This window comes from Chroicocephalus ridibundus, chromosome Z (genome assembly GCF_963924245.1).
Source record: "Chroicocephalus ridibundus chromosome Z, bChrRid1.1, whole genome shotgun sequence".
NCBI classification, from domain to species: Eukaryota; Metazoa; Chordata; class Aves; order Charadriiformes; family Laridae; genus Chroicocephalus; species Chroicocephalus ridibundus.
This window is the reverse complement of record NC_086316.1, coordinates 419,936-446,233: the sequence shown is the minus strand read 5'-3', so window position 1 is coordinate 446,233 and position 26,298 is coordinate 419,936. Positions and strand designations below refer to the sequence as shown.

Below are 26,298 nucleotides of genomic sequence, written 5' to 3'. Positions count from 1 at the left end.
GGAGCCCACTGGACCCTTACTGCTGGTTTGCAGGGAGAAGCCTCCATAGGAAATCACCCAGCCCAAGGGAGGTAAATGGGCACAACCCCCCCTGGTGAGCGGCGCTGCTTTTCCAGGCTTCAGCCTCACCAGCGCGATAACTCGGACCTGGATGAGCAGCAGCTGCAGCGCTCAGCGCTGACCTCTGCTTCGGCCAGGATTGGCAAGTCTCACACATTTATCCCCAACAGCTCCTTCCTCTCGCGGTACAAACACTGCTTGGTTCCCCCAGGACACGAAATGAAGCCATGATGGACTCCAGCTCCCACCCTCCCTCCTCAGCGCTGCCGGCTCCGGCCCGGAGCAGGGGAACTTGGAAACAGCCCGCTGTTTCCATGCCAGAACCTCCCAGTTCAGCTTAATGAGGAATGCGAGCAATTTTGCACAACAAATGCTGCAGGACCCTTCTCCAGTTGCCGGCACTGCGCACCCATCCCGACCACCGCACAACAGCCGCCTCCCCTCCCCGAAGCAGCATCGCCCCGAGCCCCCTCCGACCACCCCTCTCCCAGCCTTCTCCTCCTCCTCCTCCTCCCCCGCGGCAGCCCCACTCACTCCTCTCCAGCTTCCCCCCAGGATTCTCGGGGTGCTTCTTGTCCCCATGGCTCCTCACCCCGGCACCCACCGCCCCATCGTCTCCCCGCTCTGCTGCAGCCTCAGCCGCCCAACGCGCAACGCCAAGAGAAGGGGCACCCAACTGACACCCAACTGAAATAAAGCATAACGCACCCCACCCTGGTGGAAAAAGCAGTTTGCGTGTTGTAGACACAGCACGTAATCCCTTTTTGCCACCCACGGCCACAAGATATTGCTAAAACCCACTGTTTCTCAGGTTGGGAACTGGACACTTTCACCCCCAGCAATAACAGTTTCAGCTATAAGAGGAGGGAAAACGCATGACCCGCTATCACAGTGGCTCCACTGCTTCCACTGAAGCACCTGGCGTGGGCGAGCAGGGAAGAAAACACAACTAGCAGCACCATCAAGTATTTCCCTACAGAGAAGTTCCCTTAGCAGAGAACTGCTACAAAGCAGAAGTACGAAGGCATACTCGGAATCTGTCTGAAGTTTAAATCAATATTGCCAGATCTTCAATCCATCCTACCAGCAGCTCCTGACTCTTGAGAAGCCTTGTGCAAATTTGCAAGAACAACATTTGTATTTGAACAATGTTTGTATCTCTGAACAGGTTGCCCGAGAGGTGGTGGAGGCCCCATCCCTGGAGGCATTCAAGGCCAGGCTGGATGAGGCTCTGAGCAACCTGATCTAGTTGAAGATGTCCCTCCTCACTGCAGGGGGGTTGGACTAGATGGCCTTTAGAGGGCCCTTCCAACCCAACACGTTCTATGATTCTATGATTTCCATAATGCTTTCAGATGAACCATCTGAAGGCATTTCACAGATGCCACCTGAGAATCCTTTCATAACACCCTCTGTATCATGTTACATGTTGTGCACAACAAACCGGTTCCAAAGCAGTTCCAATGGCAAAATATCCCCAGGGAAGGGTTTGTCCCAGACCCAGGCCCGGCGGGGGGCAAATCTCTGGCCGCAGCCAAACCCAGACAGAGAGACATGGACTCTGCTGGGCTCTGTGGCAAGTCCAAGCTGAACAAACCCATATCAACCCATCAACTCCCGAATTTCAGGCCACTTTCAAACCTGGACACAAACACACACTCCTCGTTTCCCAAAAGACTTTCACTTTTCCTGTTGGGGTCCCTGGGAGCCTGGTGACACTATGGGGGCTGGAGTCTTCTGTTTTCCATTCTGGGGGTGGCAACTTTCTCTACAATCCTGAATTCCCCACCAAATCCCCAATGTAGATCTGACCACATTAAAAAAAAAAAAAAGAAAGAAAGAAAAACCAACCAAACATAATCTTCCGAAATTCTTCTTTCATTTCTTCACCTGTAGCCAACGCTGGGATGCAAAGGGCCACAATATTGCAAGCCAGCTTTCATTACAGCGTGTTTATGGAAAAGACAGAAATATATGGACAAACATTGTTTCCGGAAGATTTACAAAGCATTTTCTGGTTACGAGTCCTCAGCGGTGGCGGGTAGAGTAGAGAGGCAGCAGGAACCGCACTCGGTGGGGAACAGCCCGTGCACGGAGGGCAACGCGACTCCCCGGATGGCATCCCTAAACCGGAGCGTTCTGTGCAGCACACGAGATGTGCCAGGGTGGGACGCGGGGGCTGTGCGGTGGGAGACGCTTCTTCCCCTTCCCAGGTGCTGCAGGCAATGCTTAGTGGGGAGGGGAACGATGGGCAGGGGGAAATCCCGGGAATGGCGCAGAGCCGTGACATTCAACAAGGATTAACGGGCACAAGGATTTACCCTACTAATCTCATGGGGTAAACCTTGAGCTGTTTCCCCCTTTGCTAATTATCTGAGACCCGCTGACAACCAAACCTGAGCAGCAGCAGGTCCAGGGGCTTCGGGACAAGGCGCTGGAGAAGGAGGGTCTGCTCTCATGGAGAGTGTCACCCACCCCGCAACACCTGGTTCTCTCCTTGAACACCCCCCTCCATCCCGACCGCACAGGGACAGGGAAACGGGCTCCATAGTGTCAGCAAAAACACCCAGGAATGTCACAAATTGTCTGCACAGGGCTATAGAAAACAAAGCAAAACAGACACAGGGTGACCAAAGAGCGTTGTACCTACAGGGTACCTATAGGACACCTATAGGGTACATTTACCCATAGGTTCCAGGCAAAGATCCTCTGTCTGGTGACACCCACCGCCTGCTGGAGGCTCTGCACCTCCTCACCACCGTGAACGGCTCCAGCAAGGGACTTCCTACGTGGAAAAATCATCAAAGATGACAGCTTTCGGTGAAACATTTCAGTTTTTATCAAAACATTCTTTGTTGGAAAGACAGGTTCAGCCAGACACGCTGCTGTTGTAATAATCATCATTTTGCAGCTGAAACGTCGGCTGCGCTGGAGGCGCCCCGGCGCTGCGCACGCCGTGAAACGTCACGACAAGGGAATGGCGTCGGGCACCCAGAAGGGAACCCACTGCTGGTGTGACCCGAGGGTCTCTCGCACCCTGACAGACTCCCCGATTTTTACACCAGAAGTGTATTTGGGGTCACATTTTCCAAACTTTTCTCTACGTACAGTCGCCAGAACCAGAGAGCAGCCACCTGCCTGAACGACAACACAGACACGGGGTCTGTGCCTTCAACAAAACCTCCCACTCGTGCAGAGCCTCTCTACTTGGCAATGCTTGAAAACTGCTCATCAGCCACGTAATCTGATGGCAATTTCTCATCTACCTTAATTTTATCCATTATTTAATTGCATGTTTTAATTATTTAGACAGGTCTCTGTAATCGGTCAAACGCTTTTAGCCAAGCACAGCATTTGAGGAGCACAGTTCTCCTGCCTGGCTCCACTTCCATTTCGGAAAGGCACCGCTGCCCCCAGCCCTGCGGGTTCAGCTCTGTCTGTGCCTCGTCTGGACTGGCCTTGGGTCAGTCTTGGCCTGGAGGGGACCTTTGCAGCACGGAGAGCGAGCCGAGGAAACCCCTGCCTCTCCCAGGTCGACCTTATTCAATTATATTTTCAAGGTGAGAGGAGCAGGGCTGAAACCATCCCCCTATGCGTTAAGCTGCTCTCCTAATTTAACAGTTTCCGTCCTTTCAGAATTAATTATTTTTTTCATTTCAGCAGATTCTGCTGCCATTATTCACATGAGCAGGGAGGAATTTTGAAACTAGCCCTTTTTTCTGGAAGCAGCTTGTCTCCACAATTGCTTTTTGTCTTCATACAACCACTTCTGTAGGTTGTTTCATTCAATCCCTAAACAAATGGCAACCCAAAACTACGTCATTCTTCTGAAACCCCAGCACCTGCACTGAGCAAGTTGCTTAGGCTCCTGGGCGCCTCGTCCATCTCACCCCACACGATCTGAGCTCTCCCACCCCAACCACGCTCTTTACATTGCCCATCGCAACCATACGAAGTCACATCATAACCATTGGAATGAACAGCAGGTTCTGGACATCAAGGTTGTAGGATAATCCAGGCTGGAAGGAACCTCCGGAGGTCCCTCAAAGCAGGGCCAGCTATAGGGCCAGGCCAGGTCGCTCAGGGCTTTATCCAGCTGGGTCTTGAAAACCACCACGGATGGAGACTGCACAACTTCTGAAGGCAACCTCTGCCCTTCCTGACTGTTCCCAGGGGGAAGAAGTGCCCCCTTGAACCCTGCAGAGCCTCTCCTGCGCCAGCTCATGTGTCTTGTACTCCCACTGCCATGAAGAGTTTGGCTCCTTCCAAGATGCTTTAGCCCATTGAGATCTCCAGGTGTTCAACTGCTGTGTAGGGAGCATACTTTGAGAAACTCATCTTTGTTGATTAAAATGATGGACAGATTTAGAGAAAGTCTACAGAATGAGTGTGAAACAGCACGGATTTTCAAACCAAAGGGTGGAAACTGAATTTGAAACTATTCAAAGCTTGTGAGATCCAGACATTTACTGGCAACTAAGAAGGCTTGTTCCATTCTTCAAATGCAAGCCCTTCACCTCAAGTATAATGTGAGCAGACCAGGCTTCAAATAAATCAATGGGCAAGTGTGTTTACTCACAGATTAGTCTCTCCCCCTCTTGCAGGGCTAACACAGACGTAAGGAGGTTGGTCAATTTTGCTATGACATAATCTCGGCCAACTGGTGCCATTAAACAACGTTATCTTTTTTACACAGTGAAAACGAGCTGCAGGACAATTCCGCAACTCTTTTCCTACGCAAGTGGAGCATCACATACATACATACTGTAACGTGCATGGATGACTCCCCTGTCGTTTTTCAAAGGGACAAAGACTACATGAGCAATTACAATTCCACTCATCTTACTCATATATTACGCTTTGACGTGATATTGAAAATCTGACGGGTGGCCAGTAAATCACTGCTCTCCTCAGCTCTCAGGCAGAGTCCACTGTTTGACTGGCTACTGCCTGTGACTTCTGTAATGACAGACTTCCCATTATCTCTCTGCTGGTGACATGAGAACTTGGAAGGAGGACTCCACTGAAGACAAAGATGCGAGCTTTTATTTAAAACTTGCTGATGTGATAGACCTCATTTATCTCTCTATATCAAAAAAAAAATAACTGTTTATCGCAAAACACATGATGAACAAAGAGATACAATTAGTCAAAGCCAGTTCCGAAGCTGCAAGGAAATGTGGGCGCTCCTGGCAAGGTAACACAAGGGGAAATTTTCTTACATTTCCCACCTCTGTAGCACGCTTACGGAAGCCGTGGTGAGTCTCCTGGAGGAGATCACCCGCTGCCTTTGCCGGACTCTGTGTTCCGCTGTCATCACTAATCCCCGGGTGCAAGGCCGGTGTGAAGTGCCGAGATGAAACTTGTTGACTGGTGAAGCATCCCCTGCCCGCGTCACCCAACAGCAACGGTGCGAAGGCTGCCATTTCCAAGCACCGCGTCCCCAGCCCCGGGGGAAAGCGCACACTGCACTCCCCCTCGGTGGCGTTTCAGTCCCTGGGGAGCCCCCAGCCATGCCTGGACACGGGGGAGACAGTCTGTCTGCGCTGGCGCTGGACCTCGGCACCTGCCGCAGCACTGGAGCGTTACTGGGACGTCAGGGACAGCAGCCGGGGACACACTGGCCACGTGCCGCACATCGCCAACACCCCCTCCGCATGAGCCCCCGCCCTACCCAGGGAGCCGTCCTGGGGGAAAAACATCCCATGCTGCATCCATACAGAGCAAAGAGACAAGAGACAGGGACAACGGAGATGTCGGAGCTCCAGACACAGCAAGGCTGGCCGTTCCCTCAGCTCAGGAATTTGTATTTTCACATATGGTCATACCTGAGAGCAGCCAGGGGGAAAAAAGGGGGATGTTTTGCAGGAATGCACTGCAATTCCTGAAGGCATTGTCTGCCTCGGTGTTTTGGGATTCCCCCTCCCTGCTGGGGCAAGGGGAGGAGGTGACAAGGTCCCAGGCTCTGCCCCGCCGGAGCCAGACGTGGTCCCTGGGCAAAGCCAGGTGAGCTGGGAACGAGCCGCAGCAAGCCCAAGGTGACAGACTCGGCACCTGCATCGGCACAAACCCAGGCCATCGCTGGGGCATCTCCAGTGAAGTACCAGGCACTGGGAGACCTCCAGTCTTTCAAACACACCCCGAAATCCCCAAGACGTGCGCACTGCTGCTCTCCCCCAGCCTGGTTCTATGGCAGCGATTTGGCCACACGTTGCTGTGAGGAGAGGGAAGAAGCCAGGATGGCCCAGCGGCTCTTTTTCGTTTGCTTTTTGGTCCGTTTCTTCAGGCTCTGACTCACGGCAGCTGGGCTGAGACAGACTGACCCAGGGGGACAAGAAGCAGCCTGTGGGTTTCCTGACACGACGAGCACCTCCACGCTTTGCCAGCACAGCAGGGTCGGTGCGGTGAAGCCCCGGCTCCATCCCCCGGCAGCGGCACTGACGGGAATTGCACGCTGGGCACCACAGACCCCTGGAAACTCTCCCTATCACCTTCTGGAAAAGTTTGCAGGAGAAATTCCAGGCTGCCCACCACTTCCAGACCAAGCAGGAGAAGCCGTCACCAGCTGCTCCCGTGGGAAAGGGCATCGAGCTCAGGTGGGTCGCCAGGCACCCCCCGCTCTCTCCCTGGACCGGGGAGCGGGCATCCCTTGGGTCACCCCACCTGGGTGTCTTCCCACCTCTTTTGCTCAGTCAAAGACCAGATGTTTCCATCCCAGCCCCAGACCACACAACACCCCCAGGTGCCCACGCAAGCTGCAGGGTGCTCGCGGCAAAGATGATGCTGATGCGGAGCGACGCAAGCAGGATACGCAGCTCCTGTCACGTTGCTTCCCCAGAAAACTCCCCACCACCGCAGCCCCCCGTCACACAAAATACCAGGTGTCACACCACACGGTCCGCAGTGACTGTCACCACCCAACACGACATGTCACAACAAGACTGCACGCGCAGGGAATGCTGTGCAGCCTTCAGAAGCTCACGCACATACAAAAAACGCTTGTAAGGGAGGGCAGAGCGGCAAGGACGTGAATGGGAGGTGCTGGCCCAAGGAGTCGTGCTTCCTACTGCTCATCTAAAATAAAAAAGGCTTTCTACGCGTAGAAGCTGATTTTCAGCAGGAGTAAGTACCCTGGCAGGGTTCTCTTCTCTTTCTTGACCCTACAACAGAGCAGAGCCAAAGGAAAAGTCGGTGCCCCGCTCTGTCCCCAGCAGCGCGACGGAAGGATGGAGGGCTCAGAGAAGAGACTTCAGCCTCTCTGTGGCACCATCACGGCATTCGGCTGCTCCCTCTGGATCTGCACTGCAGGGAAACTGCTTTCCTCTCCCCAGCCACCACTTGTCTTCCCCATCCAGACAGCGAGACCTTCGGGGACAGCCAGCGCACAACGCCCAGCCCCGTGCTGCTCCCAGCGCCACCGTCATGTGAATAAGCGACAATGCTGGTGATGGTGAACAGGAACGGGGATCCCGGAGGCTCACCCTCCAAAGCCAGGGGCCGTGCAGAGCTCCGAGCCCCCCGGAGCACCCGCGAGACCCCGGCAGACGGAGGAGCTCTACCTGGCACCTCTGCAGAACCCTGTTATTTGGCCGGGAGCTGATGGCTGCCTGTGAACCGGAGGCCGTGGTCAGCAGCATCATCTCAGGGCTTGAAGAGCTTTGAGCACAGAGCAGCCCTTGAACCTTACGCAGGGAGACCGGGGCAAATGCCACTGTTGTCTCCAGAGAGCTGCTGCTCCGTCCCAGTGAAGCGCCCTGTGTTACAGCGGAGCAATGGTCCTCTGCAGTCTTTTCTCAGCCCCTTTAAATTTCGCTGTTATTTAAAGATACTACTCAGCACGAAACAATACTACCAGCCTGAGATCTCCTTCTGAGCAGCCTCTGACTCCCTCAAAGGACACTGTCCTGCCGACCGGCAGAGATGGGCAGCACCAGCAGCACGGGCATCTCAGCGGCCCGGGAGGCAGCCCCCCGCTCCCGCACCGCCCGAGCACCCCGACACGGCCCGTCCTGCGCGTGCCCCGCACCCGGGGAATCAGCGGAAGAACCGCGGCAAAGGGCCAGCACCGCAGCCCACCGAGTGGCGAGAGCACAGCAGGGCCCCCCCAGGGCGGGGAGTGCCGAACCCCCGCTCCAGCCCCAGCGTGCTCCGTCTCCTCCATCCGCATGCGGGGACGTGGCGCCCTGTGCCCCCCCGAGCCACGTCTGCCCTGCCCCGGGAGGGGACACGTCCCCTGCGGACAGCGGGGGATGCAGGGGGCTCTGCGCTGCCTGACCCCCCGCAGCGGTCACGGGCGCCCACCCTGCTCCCAGCTGCCGTCCCCCGGCCCAGACCCCGCGCCCTTTCCATTCGGTAGGGGTATTGATCTGCTGGCAGCAACGGGCTGGATAATTAGCCAGGAATTAGGGTTTCTATTACAGCCAGGAGGCTGCCCCAGCTGATTTATCACCTGAATAATTTACTGTGATTGAAAGGAAATTAAAATGAACTCCATTTGACAACTGTGCGCTTTTATGGGCTTTAGTGAAGACTCAAAAGCCAAATTAATAGCCTGGTGTTGTTTAATAGTCTACTGAGAGTAAATATGGGAAGGTTTTTCCTCTCCTGATGTGCTCTCCTAGGCTGGATTTTAGAGTTGTTTTCTTTCCCCTCCCACCAATAAAGCCACGGGCTGGGCCGGAGGCGGCTCCAGCTGGGAGAGCCGCAGATGTGGGAAGCACGGAGCCGCCCGCGCTCCCCGCGCCGCCCGCAGCCCGTCTCCGCAGGCAGAGGGGCTGACGCTGACGGCAAAACGGGGGCGAGCAGGCAGCACCCGCCACTGCCCCCGCCACCACCAGCACCGCCACCAGCCCAGCCCATCCAGCTGCCGACTCCGGACAAGCTCCGCTGGTGCAGGACAGGGACCGGCTGCTGGCTGGGGGGGAAACGGAACATCACGGGGGTAATGCAACACCCACAAACTCGTACCAGGCCCTGCGCACCCCGATGGCCATGTCCACCCGCTGCCACCCCCACGGGGCTGAGGGGACGCTCCGCTGCCGTGCACGGTGCCGAGCACACCAAGTCTCGCCTTCCCGACCCGCCAGCACACGAGGAGCTGTCATCAGAGCCGGCAGAGCGATGCCGAACTCCGCTTCTCCTTTTCCTCTGTCTTTTTAATCTCAATTTTAGCATTTGTGTCCATTTGTCGAGCCGCGTGTTCTTGTCTTGTTTTCCTTGCTCTTCATTTACCCCACCCTGCCACTCAAGCCATGGGCAACAGCTCATACCTACATGCTGAAATCTCTTCTGCAGGTGGCACATCAAGAAAAAAATTTTACTCTGGATGTTCAAATATAGCCATGAGTTAGTGGCATAATTTTCACTGTTACCAGACAACACAAAGTTTTGCGATGACACAAGCAAATACTAGCTCTGCACTTCTCATCGCAAGTCTCAGGGTACTTTAAGAAGATCCTCAGCAGCCAGTCTCCACCCAAAGGGAGCGTCCCCCAGGAAAAAACATATTATTCACACAAATAGAAAAATGAGTCACCCTTTCTGGCTTTAACTGACTTTTTCTTGACCTTTCTTTTATCTGACACGTTTCTGACTTTTCCCTCTTACTCCCGAAGATCAAACCCCAACACTAAGGAGGACCGTACATCTCCACACCCTCAGGAGCTGCGTTCCTGTGGACGCACCATCCATCACAGCTCCATACAGTGAAAAACAAATTTTCATCTTTCCAAGAAGATAAAAGTAAAATCTGAAGATTTACAAAAGGACTTGTGCCCCTCCCTTGGTCAGTTCAGAGAACTTCATCACCACTGTCTCTGAAACAGAGGGGTTTTAACGCTGTGCAAAAATCCCCTCATTGCAGGAGAGTTTGGACTAGACGACCTTTAAAGGTCCCTTCTACCCCTAACTGTTCTATGATTCTATGATATTTTTTCCATTTTTTTTCAATTTATTAGTAATTTTTTCAGGTTCATTAGTTATCCAGATTTCATCTGCCTGTCCTTATCTCGAGATCCAGACTTATCTGCACTGCCTGGTTTCTACCTAAGACCAGAATATCTACGTTTTATCCAGAAATAAATACAAGAACAGACATTCAGTTTAGTTCTAGCTACAAGCAATGGGAAAGCATCAGCAAAGGCCTGGGAATTATCTGCTATTAGCTGCACGCAGTTCCTTCTAAGTCGGTGACCTACATAGTGTTGAATCTGGTCACATCGTGTTATGCCTCATTATGGCCCTGATCTAAAGTCTATTGAAGTCAATAGAAATATTCCTCTTGGCTTCAATGAGTATTCGATTGGACCCATGTGTGAAGCTGAAAATACAAGAGAATCCATTTCTGTCATGGACAGAAATCCAGCATTGATAATTCTCTTCTTTATTCTGAAGAGATTAATGCACTGCCTTTCCTGTCAAGTGGATCCTGCTGTGTATCCTTCACCCCACGGTTTTCCCCTGCAGAGGCATTCCTCTTGCTCCCATGGCCACCAAAAGCACACCAGTCCGTGAGCGCCAGGCTTGCCCCCTGCACCCGTCCAGCCTCCCCTGGCCCCGGCAGGTCTTGGTTGATCCCCAGGAACATCTCCTGCCCATGCTTTAACTGGAGAACGCATCCGAGTCAATGGTTCACGCGAGCTCCTCCATCCTTCTGGCTGGAATGGTGGGAAGCCATCAGAGGATGATGGGCCTCGTGGGCACCTCCAGTTCCCCCAGCCGGTTGCTCCTAAAGGACCAGGCACTGGAAAACGACACCACTTGCTGTAGCAGCTCTGTGCACCAGAAGGACACGGTGGGTTTTGCCAGTGACAGGGGCCAGGTGGGAGTACCGTGGTCCGCCATGGAGGTGGCTGTACAGGAGAAGTCCAGGGCGGGCAGGAAAAGCCACTCGTTGCGTCAGTACAGCTTTGCTCCCAGGGAGGTCTGGGTGCCCGCAGCGGTGGGACTGCACCGGGGAGCCGACAGCGGGGAGCAGCAGAGCTGTCCCCACACACAGAGAGGCGCCGAGAGGAGAACCAAGCCGCTGCCAGCCCGGGAGGCAGACGCTGCAGTGGGTCTCCCTCTCTGGGACCTGAGGTCTACCCAACGTTCCAGCCCTGGACTTTGTCCCGGCCGATGGTGGCCAGCAGCCACGAGCAGAATGGCAGCGCAATGGAGGTGCTGCAAACACCCCACTATATGCATTTCAAATTCCGGGCCCAGAAATACGTGAAATCAGTTTTCCATGAACATTTGCAGCCAATGCAAATCGATCATAGGCTGTTTGCAAAAAATGAGCACAAAAGGCCACAAACATGAGGGAAAGGCATTAATTTTACACATGGATTCATGTTTATAGCAGGTTCTGCAGGGGCCAGGGTGCTTCTAGAGCACTTTATGCCTTGGCGACTCCCCATAACACACAGATGTGAGGGGAGTCATGGAATTACGGAATGGTTTGGGTTCAGAGGGACCCTAAAGCCCATCCAGTGCCACCCCCTGCCCTGGGCAGGGACACCTCCCACCAGCCCAGGTTGCTCCAAGCCCCGGCCAACCTGGCCTTGAACCCCTCCAGGGATGGGGCAGCCACAGCTGCTCTGGGCACCCTGGGTCAGGGGCTCACCCCCCTCACACCAAAGAATTTCTTACTCTCTGTATCTGTCGGCACCATGTACCTGTGCCGCAGAGACACCTACGCACGCATGGCCGCAGCACCCGGCATTAGGTGGCAAAACAAGGCGCATAATATGAGATTCCTTACTTCTGCCCCACAGTGCGCGCGGTCTGACAGTCTTTAATTATACAAACACACGGTGGGATCCCTGCCTCACCCAGAGCATGCCACGGGCACCGTTTCTGAACAAAAGACTGCCTGCTATTTTATTTTATTTTCCTGTCATTGTCCAGCAGTTGCCTTCTCTCTTGGCGTTGTCTGAGCCCTTCCCCAAAGACAAGTACTCATTCCCTGTGGGTCTCTCTGTAGAAGGCACAGCTTACAGCAGACGTGAAAACTCAGATGATGCTTGTCAGGGGAACAAGGTATTTTGAGGTGAGAAGTAACTCGTGAGTCTCCATTATATACAGGCGGACTGAGGGAAACATTAAAGATGGAAAAGTAAAGGAAATAGACTGGAAGAACTCAAAGTAAAAGGTTCGGGAGCAGTGAGCAAGCCCTCCCACACAGCCCATCTACACGCCCACCTACGTGAGGGGTGATGTACACCTTCCAACAGGCTAATTTTGTCCAGAAAATGGATCAGGAGGACTTTGGTCAGCAGGAGCCAGACTTCAGCCACTGTGGCTGCCAACGCTTTGCTGTGCCACAACTCAGCGTGGCCACGGGACTGTTCCCAGCACACATTTAAGGAGGAAGACTTGGAGAGGTGCTGCAAAAGAGGGAGGAAAAGGAACTTCCTTGTCTAGAAAATAGCAAACCTTCCACTAAAATACCTGGAGCCCTCCTCAGGTGAACAGTGCAAGGACCTCAACAAGTTTTTGTGCCAAAGTAAAATTAGTGATATTCAGCTGGCTGCTACCAGACCAAGTTTCTAGTAAAATAGACAAGCAGTGGGTCGACGGCTCCTACTAGGCTTCTCCCCACATCTTGTCTCTATAGCATCTTTTCCTCATTTTCCTCTACAGCAATAGCTACGGACTCCAGACATCCACCGCTGCCCGGCGCTCGGCTCCTGGGCTCAGCGTCGCTCTGCACAGCCGGGCGCCGGAGCCAGGTGTTGGTTTACTACAGCAATCTTTCGCAGGGACAGCTCTGGTTTTCCAAGTCACATCACTAATGTTCTCAGTATTCTCTTTCTCATTGATTTCTTTGGCCTTACTAATTGATCCAGACAGCTTCTCTGCTTTGGTTAAGTATCATGACAGCTTTGCTTGACTCGCCCAAGAGGTAAAACACGACTGCTTCAGTCATGCCACATCCTTGTGAACCAGAGCTGATCGTACATATCACACGCGTTCCTATTGAGGGTTACACATCACATGCCACCAAAAAGCAGAAGCCAACCCCAAAGAACCACGAGCACTTCACCATGGCCCAGCCTTCCCAAAGCAAACGACAATGCTCCAACATGTATGGAAGCAAACAGCTACGAACTCCATTTGTAATTAAACTTTAGAACGCCTAGGCAAGGTGCTTCTGCTAAGCACTTTTGCACATCACAATATCACATTTCTCAGCATCTGTGTGACTTCCCAGGGCATGCAGAGAGTACCCTGTTAACTAGATTAACAGGGACATATCTCCAGTCTTAACTCCCTGGCAGCACAGCCATTCAAGCGACAGCTGCTCATGTGGACCCAGGCAGATCCTTGCTCCACCAACAGCTGAATGGCCCATATTTGACAATCAGGGTAATACTTCAGCTACATCCTCATTCATTTTTCCCATTCTTTCTATTAAACCAGCAAAAGTTTCTCTCTGGATAAACGTTCACTGCTGCACTGTCTCCCTTGAGCTACAGCGACATGGCTCAGACACTTCAGAACACAGACACAAAGAAAGAATCCTCTTCCATCACCACTCTCTTTGTAATGACTTTTTTGGCATATAGACGCCAGAGGGGCAGATTTAACACCACACAATGTCTAAGTGACCAACACTGGAAAGGCTGGCTGTAGGAGCGGGCACGGTGCCTGTCCTGCCCAGTATCACCCGTGTTCAGATGGGATAACCACCATCTAGTGGTACGTGAAGGCCATTTCACCTTCCAGAGACGCTGCTGCTTTGGCTTTCCTCACGAGTTTTTTAAAAAAAATCAAATTGACCTCAGCATCTTCCCCATCTTTTTCCAGCTTGAGGTCAGATCCGCAGAGTTCCTCAGCAAATACAAACCAGGGAAACCACAAAACCAGCAAAAGCTGGTGAAAAACAAATTGCTCTAGGAATGAAATAACAAATGACAGATGTGAGCTGAAAGGCGTGAGGAATTTCTACTCTACCATATGACTTTCAGCCTAACTAAGTAATTTTTCAAAAAATGTATACCAATACATATTCCTTAACTAAAGCCACGATGGTAGTAGGCTGCCATGAGATAATCTCCAGTGGCCCTCAAATGTATAGATTCCTCCAAGGGAAATCAGCGTCTGTCTGCAGTTTGAGCGTTCATCCACCTTGCTAAAAAGCAGGTCTAACATTAAGAACGCTGAAGATTAATGGCCAGACACATCGTTAAGTAGCAAGCTACTATTGGTGCTGACAGCAATGCATGCGTTTCCACCTCCCTCTCAGCAGCTAAATTAAAGGCTGCCACCCAAGAAGAAGAAAACACAGAGAGACAGAGCCCATCGGCTTTCGCATGTGCTTCTGTATCATGCCTGCAAAAATGGAACTTTCCCAAAAAATTACTGCCAAGTCCTTCTCAAACACACGGCTAATCTGTAGGTGCAACTAATTTACCTTCACACACTAATTGGGTGTTTCTCTCAGCAAATGGCCAATTACATGCCTAATAAGCCCTTTCTGGATACAAAAATCTAATTTGTGTGCACAATCATGCTAACTATGAAGCAAAATTAGGCATTGAGTTTTGCAAGTCTTCTCCTTGTTACCTGCATAGCCTGCCTGAGATCTAACAAAAGCATCAGAAGCTGTGATGCTCTTTAAGGACTCATTTGATGTAACTGGCCCAGATCAGGTGTAATTTCATACCCAAACACTTGCTAATGTTTACACAGCAAGTGTTTTCTTTCATTTTTCAATCCTCAAGTCCTTTATGCCTAACGTGCACTTGTCTGTAGGGCTTGATGTGACACCTTTTCTCCATGTTTTTCTACCGTGACTCTGAAAAGTGTTTGGTGATGTCCACCAAACAGACCTCTGCCAGCGGAAAGCACATCTGGAAAACACCGAACGTTTGTAATAGTACCTGTTCTGGTTTGATGGGCTCAGTTGTTGTGAAAATGTCAGAATAATGTTGCCTCTCGAAGACTCGATCCAACACTTCTAGCTGCTGCTGAGTGAAAAGGTCTCCTCGCATCTGTTTCCGAAGAAAATCTCTGCCCGGGAGAGAATGGCCATTTGGTACTGGAGATTCCTGAATACCTTTCGAAGAGGAGAAAGAAGACAGAGAATAAGCAGTCATCGCAATGATGAGACCTACAGAGGAGCGCCTCATTTTATCCCCTAAATAGATGTGGGTACCAGTTTGGTGACACCATGAGGACTCTTTGAGAGGAGGTTACAAGCAAGACACACATTGCCAGAAGACGCTCTGACCAGTCTTCCACCACCGCCAACCCTCAACACAATTTACCATTGATGATTTCACACATAATTTAAAGGCAGGACAAAAGGACAACGGTCATATCTTTGCTTGCATCATTTTTACACCACCATCTAAGAACGTGTCTGGTTCATGGTCTGGATGCAGGAAGACACGGGAGGATAAGGACGCCACCTGAAGCTGCAGTCAGAGCCCACTTGGGTCAGCTCTGGCAGTTCCGCTTTGCCCCATCTCAGCCCGAACGCTTCACCTGCTCCCTGCGGAACACGCAGCTCTGGCTCAGCCCCATCTGTGCCGAGCTCTGTGCTTTGGAAGCACCACCTCCCGCTGGCCAGGCACCTCCGAAACGCCGGCACTGCCCGTGCCACACTGCAGCAGGACATCCCTGGCACTGAGTTACCCCTGCAGCAGCCTCAGAGGGGCCCGATCCCAGGCACCCTCCTGGCACTGCAGCTTCACTTCGTGTTTCTTAAGCCTATTGGTGTGATGAAAGCCCGGGCTCCAAGGCACGGGCTTTTTCCCTCTCCTGACTTTGGCAGAGAATTTTATCAGAAGTCATAAGTGACCGCCCATGGCTGAAAAGCCATGAGACGAGTTTGAAAAATGTTTAGATTGTCAGTTCGAAAAGACTCTTGCAATAGAGGGGTTTGTTTCCATTTGCTTTTGCAGATTCACAGTGGTTTCCTACTTTTCCTTCACCTGTCAGTGCAAGAAATGTATCTTTTACGCACTGAAAGCTGAGGTCTGCAGTATTCCCAGGACTCCAGGAGGTGGAACTCCAAGAACAACAGTAAATATCAGATTTCTTCTCCAGATGGCAACACCGCACTAGACAGAGTGAGGAAACGTTTTAAAAATAGAATCTCGCTGCCGAGGTAGTTTTGAGGAGCAGAATTCAAACGCATCCTTAACAACAAGATTTTCATGAGCGTTGCAGTGGCTTACTACCCAAATAGTCTGCAGAGGAATAACATCACTCGGACCTTCTGTGGTAGATTCTGCATCAAGTTTTTTCAGGGCAAGGACCAGAGGGGTCCGTGCAAGGACACCCTGCTGCTGCAGACGTCAGTTTTGTCCCCAGACACGTGCTGACCATCACTAACACGGGTGATGCCCGGCAGACAAGATTTTTCACAAAGAACTATTGATTTGAGATCGTCCTTCAGCACAGCTGGATTTTGCAGAAATGCCGTGTATCCAGAAACCCAGGCTGCTGTCAGACTGATCTCTCAAACCGAGGGGCCGACACACAGAAGGACTCCTTCCACCCAGGTCACTCCATAACAAGCTGCTTACGCTGAACACGCATTTGATCGTAACAATTAGTGCTGGGAACTTCCTTCTAAATTTTAGTTTTCAATTTAGGCAATTTAGGCAACAACAGCTTTATATTTACCTGTTTAGACAAAGTCATGCAACTTAAATCAAGAGTAGTCAATGTTGGCTTTTGTGAAGTGCAAACGTCAGTTTATACCACACAGGAAAAAAACCCTGAACCTGTCCTCTGAACAGAAACCCTAAGCACATGCACAGAGCTGTGAAAAAATACAAAGGGACATAAGAGAGCAGTGTATCTTTAAATCTTTTTTTTTTTCTTTTTTTTTACTATTCTAAATCAAATATTATCTAATAGACCTAGTGCTGGGTTTAGTCAACCATGGATTATAAAATTAAAATTCTGGTTGCTAGCTGCATGGTAGCAAAAGGCCGGGGAGACCCTGTCTCTGGAGCACGGAAACTCTGGCTTTAAATTTCAGGTTAAACTAATGTTATTCACAATTTGGCATCAAAGTTAAAGCTTTATGCAGTTTTGGTCTAAAGGGGGTGATGAAAGGGAGTGAAATGATCCAAGACGTGGTATGACCTGGAAAATGTTCCTGGCGATGCCAGTGCCGTTTGCACATTGTTTATACACCCGGAGATCAGGTGTATAATGAGACCCCATCGCATTTAAATACAGAGCAGCTGACCCACGTTCCGCCAGCAGAACTCGTATTAGGGAGGAGAGCTCAGGGTTTTTTTGGGTGAATACGCCAGAGAAGAGGAGCCAGCAGAAGGCGAAGGCTGGCGCAGCAGCCTCGGCCGGGCCAGGCTCCCGATGCCGATCCAGCAGGGGACCACCCCGAAAGGCCCCCGAGAAACGTCAGGCAGAGGAGGAGATCTCCCCCCACAAGGGAAACCCGCGGGCAAAGACGCTGCCGGAGGGAGCCGGGAGGGAGCCAGCGGGCCAGGTGCCGTCCCGCAGGGCGCTGGGCAGTGTGGCAGCACACGAAATCCCGCGGGGGCGGAGGTGGGGCTCTGGAGGGGTTTGAAACTGAAGACACGGATTTGGTGGGGTGGTGGAAGCGCGGCCGGAGCAGCCATCAGGGAGGGCCATCCCTCAGCCGTCCGCGCCGCGCTGAGATGGGGGTCAGTGCCCGCAGGGTTCGCTGCCGGGGAGGGACCCAGCAGGAATGGGGACGAGCTGGGACCACCGGGGTGGCCGTCACTGCCCAGAGCACCCAGCACGTTGGTGAGAGGAGACTGGGAACCCCCCAAACATCACTCGCCCCTGTTATCACTCCCTCTCTGCGTCCCATGAACGAAGCAGTAACTCGTTCTTTTGCACCGAGCTCCCTGAACTCGGACTAACTGCAGGTAAGTCAGTCCTGCGTTTCACTGCACGAGTACAGGACTTTCTACACGCTGCACATGACACCTGAAAGTTCGTGAAGGTCTTTGGGATGCGTTTGGCTGTTAGACATTATATAAATGTGAGATAATTACCATTAGCATTATGCATTGTTTGAATACTCTAGAATATCTTCGATAATTAAAATACTGTTGGCAGGTTTGAAACACTTTGGGTTATAAATATGCTCCAGGGAGTGGTAAAAACATTCTTCATATAATCAATGCATCCACCTAGGAGGGTTATGTTTTGTTGACAGTAGCACTACGTGTGTACCTACCTACTCTGCAAAACAATTAGTTCCCAGTCCAATGGCATCTTTCCAGAAATGCTAATGAAGAGCACAAATATAATACTCCTCTTAATGCAAAAGAGGACATTCTTCTCAGGCAAACATTGCATCCCTTATCTCCAGCAGCTCTCACAGATGGGACAAGGTGGTGCCATCAGACCACAACTTTCTGAACCACCTCAGACACAGCGCACCTCCCTCCCGGCACGAGGCCAGAAGCACCGTCCCTACTGATCTGGGCACAGCTCGGCTTCTCCTGCAGTGGGGACTTGGGAAGAAATTTTTCACTCTGAGGGTGGTGAGCCCCTGGCCCAGGCTGCCCAGAGAAGCTGTGGCTGCCCCATCCCTGGAGGGGTTCAAGGCCAGGTCGGACGGGGCTTGGAGCAACCTGGGCTGGTGGGAGGTGTCCCTGCCCAGGGCAGGGGGTGCCACTGGGTGGCCTTTAAGGTCCCTTCCCACCCAAACCATTTATGATTCTATGACTTGCCGAGTTGGGTACACCTTGGAATGGGGCAATGTCCCAGGGACACCCCCTCCTTGGTTCCCCATTCACCGGTGGGCACTTGCTAGGCGCGGGGAAAAGCCATTGTTCCTCACTCTGAACTGCAGGAACCCTGTTTGCGCCTTACCCAGAAAAATGACCCATGGTTTCAAAACAAAAGCTGGGCACACTTCCAAAGAAACCAGCCTGGCTTCGTCAGCTGAAGGCTAACATAATGTTAATGTCACACACCAGCGAAGATTTTCTATGGCTAACCAGAGTCTGGGCAGTCTAGGAAGATTCAGGCACACAACAGATCCACCTCTGAGAAGAGACACCATGCACGGTCTTGATGACCAAAGGCTGTCTGAACGGTGCGGCTATCATCCAGAAACACTACATCTTCATTAATTAAAAGCAAGTTATTTTCTGGGGACCTAGGCAAACTGCAAGATCAGTTTAAACAGATTGAGAAATTGTGATTTAATTTTTTTTAACGTACTTTTTTTACAGCTAAATACTTGTCCGTTGTGGTTTAACCCCAGCCAGCAACTAGGACCACACAGACACTCTCTGCTTCCCGGCCCCCCCAGGAAGGTAGGGAGAAGAGGGAGAAAAGGGGAGGGGAATCATGGGTTGAGATAAAAACAGTTTAAAAGATCAGTAACAGAAGAGGAAAACAATAATAATAATAATAAAAGAACTTACAAAATAAAGTGATACAACACAAGTTGGTCTCACCGCCCGATGATCGGTTGCCCAGCCCACCCGAGCAGTGATCCTGCCCCCAGCCAACCCCCATTTATATACCGAGCACGACGCCTATGGAATGGAATATCCCTTGGGCCAGCTCACCCTGTCTGTGCTCCCTCTCAGCTTCCATGGGATGCTGAAGAAGTCCTTGACTAACGTCAACATTACTTAGCAACAACTAAAACAATATGTGTTATCAACATTATTCTCATACTAAATCCAAAACACAGCAGCGACTAGGAAGAAAATTAACTCTATCCCAGATGAAACCAGGACATTGTCCATAGTGTGTTTTCTGAAGCAGCAGGAGAACATTTGAACTTGCCAAAGACGCCTAAAACAAATTTTTATTGATACTCATCATGTAACTCATTTGATTTAAAATAGTGTTTTGCTTATACATTTCCAAGACTATGGGCCAAAATAAGGCCAGCAAACGACCCTCAACCCTTTCTTCACAAAACACCAGGGCATGTTTAAAAGTCCTAAAGCTTATCATCTAAAAAAAAGTCAGAATACAGAAGTACCAATAAAAACCACTGAACTAAAGAAAACGATCGAGCCCACCTTGTCTTTTTTTATTCAGGGACAGACCCTGCCCTGGTCTGAGCGAGCGCGGCTCCAGTCAAGGACCTCAGCCGGGCGACGGAGGCTGAGAAACGCGTGCCACCCGCAAATCCTACTGGAATAATACTGCCAGTGTAATTAATAATAATGATGTACCATGAAGTGCACGCGTCCGTGGTACATCTGTCTGATGCGCTGCTTTTCTGACGGAAAAGAGGATCTTCTGGTTTCAGGTCTTCAGGTTGTTTTCTTTTTTTTAAACAGCGCGGTTTTACAGGGTTAATGAAGGAAGTAAATAGCTAGTACCATGAACAGCCCATATTCATAAAGGACATGGTTTCTGTCTCTAATTTGTACTGTCCAACTTCATTACCTGGTATCATACCTAATTACTCCACCTTATAGGGAAATGCAGGCTAATTAGGAAGGATGTTATTCACCACATTTAAAACATTACGAAGCAAATGAAATATTACCAGGAGGCAAAAAGGTGATTTGTTTCCTTGTAGCATGCCTGTAAATTAGCCCAGAGAAGATAAAGACTTTGTTTTAATTACCATTTGGAAGGCTTTGTCTAAAACGTAAACTGAATTTTCATGCCACCTTCTCGGGATTGTGTGCATTTGGCAGCTCTTCCCGGTAAGGCGTTACTTTCAGAACCACATACACAGCAAGAGATCTTTGCATTTACACTATTTGAGCTTTCTAAGCACTGCTATTTATTTTTTCAAAGGACAGTATCACTAAAAAGAAGCTTTATATTTTGAAGCGTATAAAGCTGATCATCGCGCAAATATTTTCAAGAGAAATCACTACATTTCACGAAGATGGGTATGGGTTTTGCCGTAGATCAAAGTGAGAAAGAGGGGAAAAAAAAGATAAATCATCAGAGATCCAAAAATACTTTTCATTTGGAGAAGATATCAGGCCATTTCGATGGCACTGATAGAGTCTCTGCTCTGTCTCCATTACCCACTGAAGGCAGCCGGAGTCAGGAGCTGACTACGCTAGATTATATTCCCTATAAGATGGTCACCAATATATATATATATGATCTTCAACCTCTATTGATTGACCAATTTCACAAGCAAAGACTGGTGAAATGAAGCTGAAATGAACATCATGCTTTAACTCATTGAACCCATCAGGCCTGAGTTAATCTCACTGCCCACTGTCTCTGATAGAATTCAATTGATCAATCATGTTTCGGTGATAGTACCATTTCAGTGGCTTATTGCTTCTTCATTTCAAGGCTTGACCTGTTAGATATACTTGGACCAGCTCTGCTCCTCCTGGAGACACAGCGACCAGCATCTGCGGACGCAGCGCATTGTCCTGCCTCCAGGCTCGGAAAAACCCGGGCCGCGGGGGCTGCTGAACACTCCCACCTTCGTGTTGTGTTTTTAGGACTATTTTACTGATTTCGCAGTCGGGATGGGTGTGAGGACACGAGGAGCCCAAGCAGCCCGAGCCCCCCTGCCCTCTGGTGAGCGCCGGCCGCCTCCACCCCATGCTGCCACTTGGGCAAGGAGGGAGAACACCGGTTTTGTGGCACACCGGGGCTGCATCCCGCGGCACGGCCCAGCTGCACACACCGGCCGTTGGTGCCACACGGCCCCGGGGGCAGCCCCGACCGACCCTGCCCCCAGCATCTGCCTGCACCCACCTAGTGCTGGGCAGCGGGGGGTCTCCAGCCATTTCCCACCCGCCATTCGGATGCACGTTCGGGGTACGCCCCGCCTGCCCCCCGCCTCCCCTCCATCCCACCCTTTGCTCCTGCACAGGCTGTGCAGCCTGCACAGGACCACCGCCACCATGGTCCCAGCTGCGCTCACCCCAGCCAGCAGCAAGGGGGGACCCTGGCTTTTCTCAGAATCCCAGACTGGCCGGGGTTGGCAGGGGCCTCTGGAGATCACCCAGTCCAACCCCTGCCAGAGCAGGGTCACCCACAGCAGGTGGCACAGGATGGCATCTCCAGGCGGGTTTGGAATGTCTCCAGAGACGGAGACTCCACCACCTCTCTGGGCAGCCTGTGCCAGGGCTCTGCTACCCTCACAGGAAAGGAGTTTTCCCTCACGTTGAGATGGGATTTCCCGTGTTCCAGTTTGTGCCCGTTGCCCCTTGTCCTGTCCCCGGGAGAAGAATCACAGACTCATAGAATCATTTAGGTTGGAAAAGACCCTTGGGATCATCAAGTCCAATCATCAACTCCACTCTACAAAGTTCACCCTTACACCATATCCCTTAACACCACATCTAAACGACTCCTAAACACATTCAGGGATGGTGACTCCACCACCTCGTCTGGCCCCATCCTCTTGCCACCCGCCCTTTAGCTCTTGCTGAGCATTGATGAGACCCCCTCTCAGTCTTCGCCAGGCTAAACAGCCCCAGGGCTCTCAGCCTTTCCTCATCAGAGAGGTGTTCCAGTCCCCTGACGATCCTCGTAGCCTCCGCTGGACCCTCTCCAGCAGTTCCCCGTCCTTCTTGAACTGGGGAGCCCAGAACTGGACACAGCACTCCAGATGTGGCCCCACCAGGGCAGAGCAGAGGGGGAGGATGACCTTCCTCCACCTGCTGGCCACGCTCTTCTCAATGCCCCCCAGGAGATCACTGGCTTTCTTGGCCAAATGGGGAACGCTGCTGGCTCAAGGTCAACTTGTTGTCCACCAGGACTCCTGGGTCCCTCTCTGCAGAGCAGGTGAGCACCAACCTGTCCTGGTGCGGGGGGTTATTCTTTCCCAGGTGCAGCACCCTGCACTTGCCCTTGTTGAACTCCATGAGGTTCCTCTCCGCCCAGCTCTCTGGCCTGTCCAGGTCTTGCTGAATGGTGGCACAGCTTTCTGGTGTGTCAGTCACTCCTCCCAGTTTTGTGTCATCACCGCTTGACAGGGTGTCTTCACCCCCTGCACACTCTTGCAAACCAGGCTGCATCTTCCTGGCTCCCTGTGGTGAACCCACCATGCCGTGCCACCCTGCGGGGCATGTCTGGCAGGTGGCTGCCCGGTGCCTGCACACTCAGCGCTGCGTTTGCACCGGCTGTGGGGAATGGGAAAAGGAAGATGGAAATATTGGAGCTGCGCCGTGGGCCCGTCAGTGCTGCTCTTCCTAAAACACTCAGCAGTGCGGCGATTAGCACTTTTATCATCAACCAGCCCCCTCTGGTCTTTCACAGAGAAGTGATGGAGCTCCTCTCCACCGTGAGAACATTTGTCTCTGCTCTCCAGGACAGCTGGAGGTCCACCCTGATGCACGAGCTGGAGCCACTCGGTATGCCCACAAGATGTACGAGCCAGAGCCGTGCCTGTAGTGCAGGAGGTGCCTCCCCGCAGCACGGCCGCACAGCCGGGGCACGGCTCCACGGCTGATTACGGGCATCACCCAACAAGGGAGCTTTATTTAACAGAAGAGATTTCCCATGAGGTTACGGCTCATCTCCTCCCACAGTGATTTTAATCCTGCAGCAGCCACACAGGAATTTTATTATAAATCTCCTAGTTTGTGCTAGGAAAGCCCTGCAGTCTCCTGCATCCTACCGTTCCCTCTGGAGCGATCAACGAAGGCATGGTGAGACCTTGCACCTTGGCAGCCCTAACGCGAAGGGGACAGCCTATGGACCTGAACGAACACTTGTGCAAATAGTGCCACGGAGTGGGGCCGGGTCACTTGTGCACCTGCGAGGGCTCTGTCTGCGGGGCGGAGATGTGGCCCCACCAGGGCAGAGCAGAGAGGGCGCATGAGCTCCCCCCACCTGCTGGCCACGCTCTTGCCAATGCACGCCAGGAGACCACTGGCCTTCTTGGCCACAAGGGCACATTGCTGCCTCATGGTCATCCTGTTGTCCACCAGGACTCCCAGGTCCCTCTCTGCAGAGCTGCTCTCCAGCAGGCCAGCCCCAGCCTGTCCTGGACGGGGGGTTATTCCTCCCCAGGTGCCTTGCTCACACCGCAAGCTCTGCAGGTGCAGGACGCAGCCCCGTCACTGACGGTGCCGGTGGGCTGGAGGCCTCCCGCCGGGTCAGAGCACCCTGGGGCAGGCCTGGGCTTGCTCTGCTGCCGGCGCTCCGGTGAGGGCTGTGGAGGGAGGTGGGCGCCCTGGGGCTCTCCAGACCATCCCCTGCCACGCGCCGGGGCAGCGGCAAAGCTCACCAAGCTCACCAAGCTTACCAAGCTCACCAAGCTCGCTGCACAGAGGTGCCCACCCTGGTAGGGGTCTCAGCACAGGAGACAGCACGGGTGGTCATCTTGACTGTCCCAAACCATCAGCCTCCCCGCAGCGCCCTCGGGGAGCCATGGCCACGGCCACGGCCACCAGCCCCACTGTGGGGCAGGGCTCAGCCGAGGACGTGGCCCGAGGGAATGAAGTGGGTTCTGTGGGTTTCGCCATTGCTCTTCTGACGCGGTTTTATGTTCAAAAAGCAGGAAAAATGTTGTCGGTGCTACCTCCCTCCCGCTCGGCAGGGAATTCGGAAGCGCAGAGACGGAGGTCAGAAGGAAGAGGCTGCGCAGGGCAGCCGATGCCCCCGGCCCCCTCGCACACAGGGGACACCTGGGACCCCGCAGCTCCCGGGGCCTCGGGGGACGCCAGGTGCCTGGGCCAGCCCCGGGCAGCCACAGCGCCGGGGTGGGCTTACCTCTCTGTGGCTTCTGTAACACTTAAGGGGAGATATAACTTTATATTACCTTTCTATGACTTCTGTAATACTTCAGGGGAGATATAAGCACAGTAACTACATATATAAAGTAAATCATGACAAGTTTACTAACAAATGATCGCAAGAAACTGATTCTTTTCCTAATCCGTTTTTGTAAGCCGTGTTCAGCAGCAAGCTGTGGAGACGTGCACTTTATTTCATGTACTCACAGCTCCAAAGTGCATCTTCAAATGGCTGTTATAAGCTCCTTGAAGCTATTTTAACATAGTTTATACCTACTTCCACACCATGCTACAACACATCCTTTCATCATTTCTTTCAAAAAATCGTTCCTAGGTGTGCTTGGGTGACATGGACCAAAGCAGGCTGAAGATGAAATTGTGCTCTGCGTGTTTTTGGAAATGGCAAACTGGCCTCTGGTTGTGACCGAAGGGGAGAGGATTTACAGCTTGAAAAATACTGTGAGACTGAAATCTGAAGGCCAAAGGAAAAGGCAGTGGTAGGACATGCAAACGCAGACCGACAGGGTCTGTGCAAAGAGGGGTGATCATTCGGTACAATAACCCTGGCCAGTTGTTATCATAGAATCATAGAGTGTTTTGGGTTGGAAGGGACCTTAAAGCCCACCCAGCGCCACCCCCTGCCCTGGGCAGGGACACCTCCACCAGCCCAGGTTGCTCCAAGCCCCGTCCAACCTGGCCTTGAACCCCTCCAGGGATGGGGCAGCCCACAGCTTCTCTGGGCAACCTGGGCCAGGGGCTCACCACCCTCACAGCAAAGAATTTCTTCCCCAGATCTCATCTAAATCTCCCCCTTTTGGTGTAAAACCCTTCCCCCTCATCCCATGGCTCCCCTCCCTGCTCCAGAGTCCCTCCCCAGCTTTCCTGGAGCCCCTTGAGGGCCTGGCAGGGGCTGGAAGGTCTCCCCGGAGCCTTCTCTTCTCCAGGCTGAACCCCCCAGCTCTCTCAGCCTGTCCCCCACAGCAGAGGGGCTCCAGCCCTCCCAGCATCTCCGGGGCCTCCTCTGGCCCCGCTCCAACAGCTCCGTGTCCTTCTGCTGTTGGGGACTCCAAAGATGACTCGCCATCCACTTGTCCGCAAATGGCACTCAGAGAAAGCTGTTAACACCTGCAGGCTCTTCTCGTGCATAAATTAAACAAAGCCTCATTTTACAAAATCCAGAATTGTGGTCTCAAATCTGCAAATGTGCCCAGTTACAACAAAGCAAAGAAACGTCTTGACCGAGTTCAGCGGAATGGCTTACACGCGTAATGCAAAACACAGGAGTAAAACACTGTTATAAATACAATATGCCTTAAAGGTCCCTTCCAACCTACATGAATTCTATGATTCTATGCACCTGTAGATTTTTACAAGTTATACAAAGTGCAAGTTTAATGGTATATTTTATCCACATGCATTAGTTGGGCAAAATTAACTTTTAAAAGTCCTCCACACTGTGTAATGTAGGTTTTTACGCCTCAAAAATTGTTCTGTTTTCTTTGTACACCCAGGAGCTGCATCTGCACACCCATCTCCCTTCAGCTGCACTTTCTCTCTGCCCGAAGGCGGCTGCACCCTCCCGCACCAGCCACGAGCC

General features: G+C 52.1%; 1 protein-coding gene across 1 annotated transcript in view; it reads right to left on the bottom strand.

Moving 5' to 3' along the window:
- PAX5 (paired box 5) overlaps positions 1 to 26,298 on the bottom strand; it is a 136,139-nt gene that overhangs the window by 70,421 nt on the left and 39,420 nt on the right. Inside the window, exon 6 of the mRNA XM_063320094.1 lies at positions 14,925 to 15,100. Within this exon, the coding sequence (XP_063176164.1) occupies positions 14,925 to 15,100 (176 nt within the window). The remainder of the gene's footprint in view (positions 1 to 14,924; positions 15,101 to 26,298) is intronic.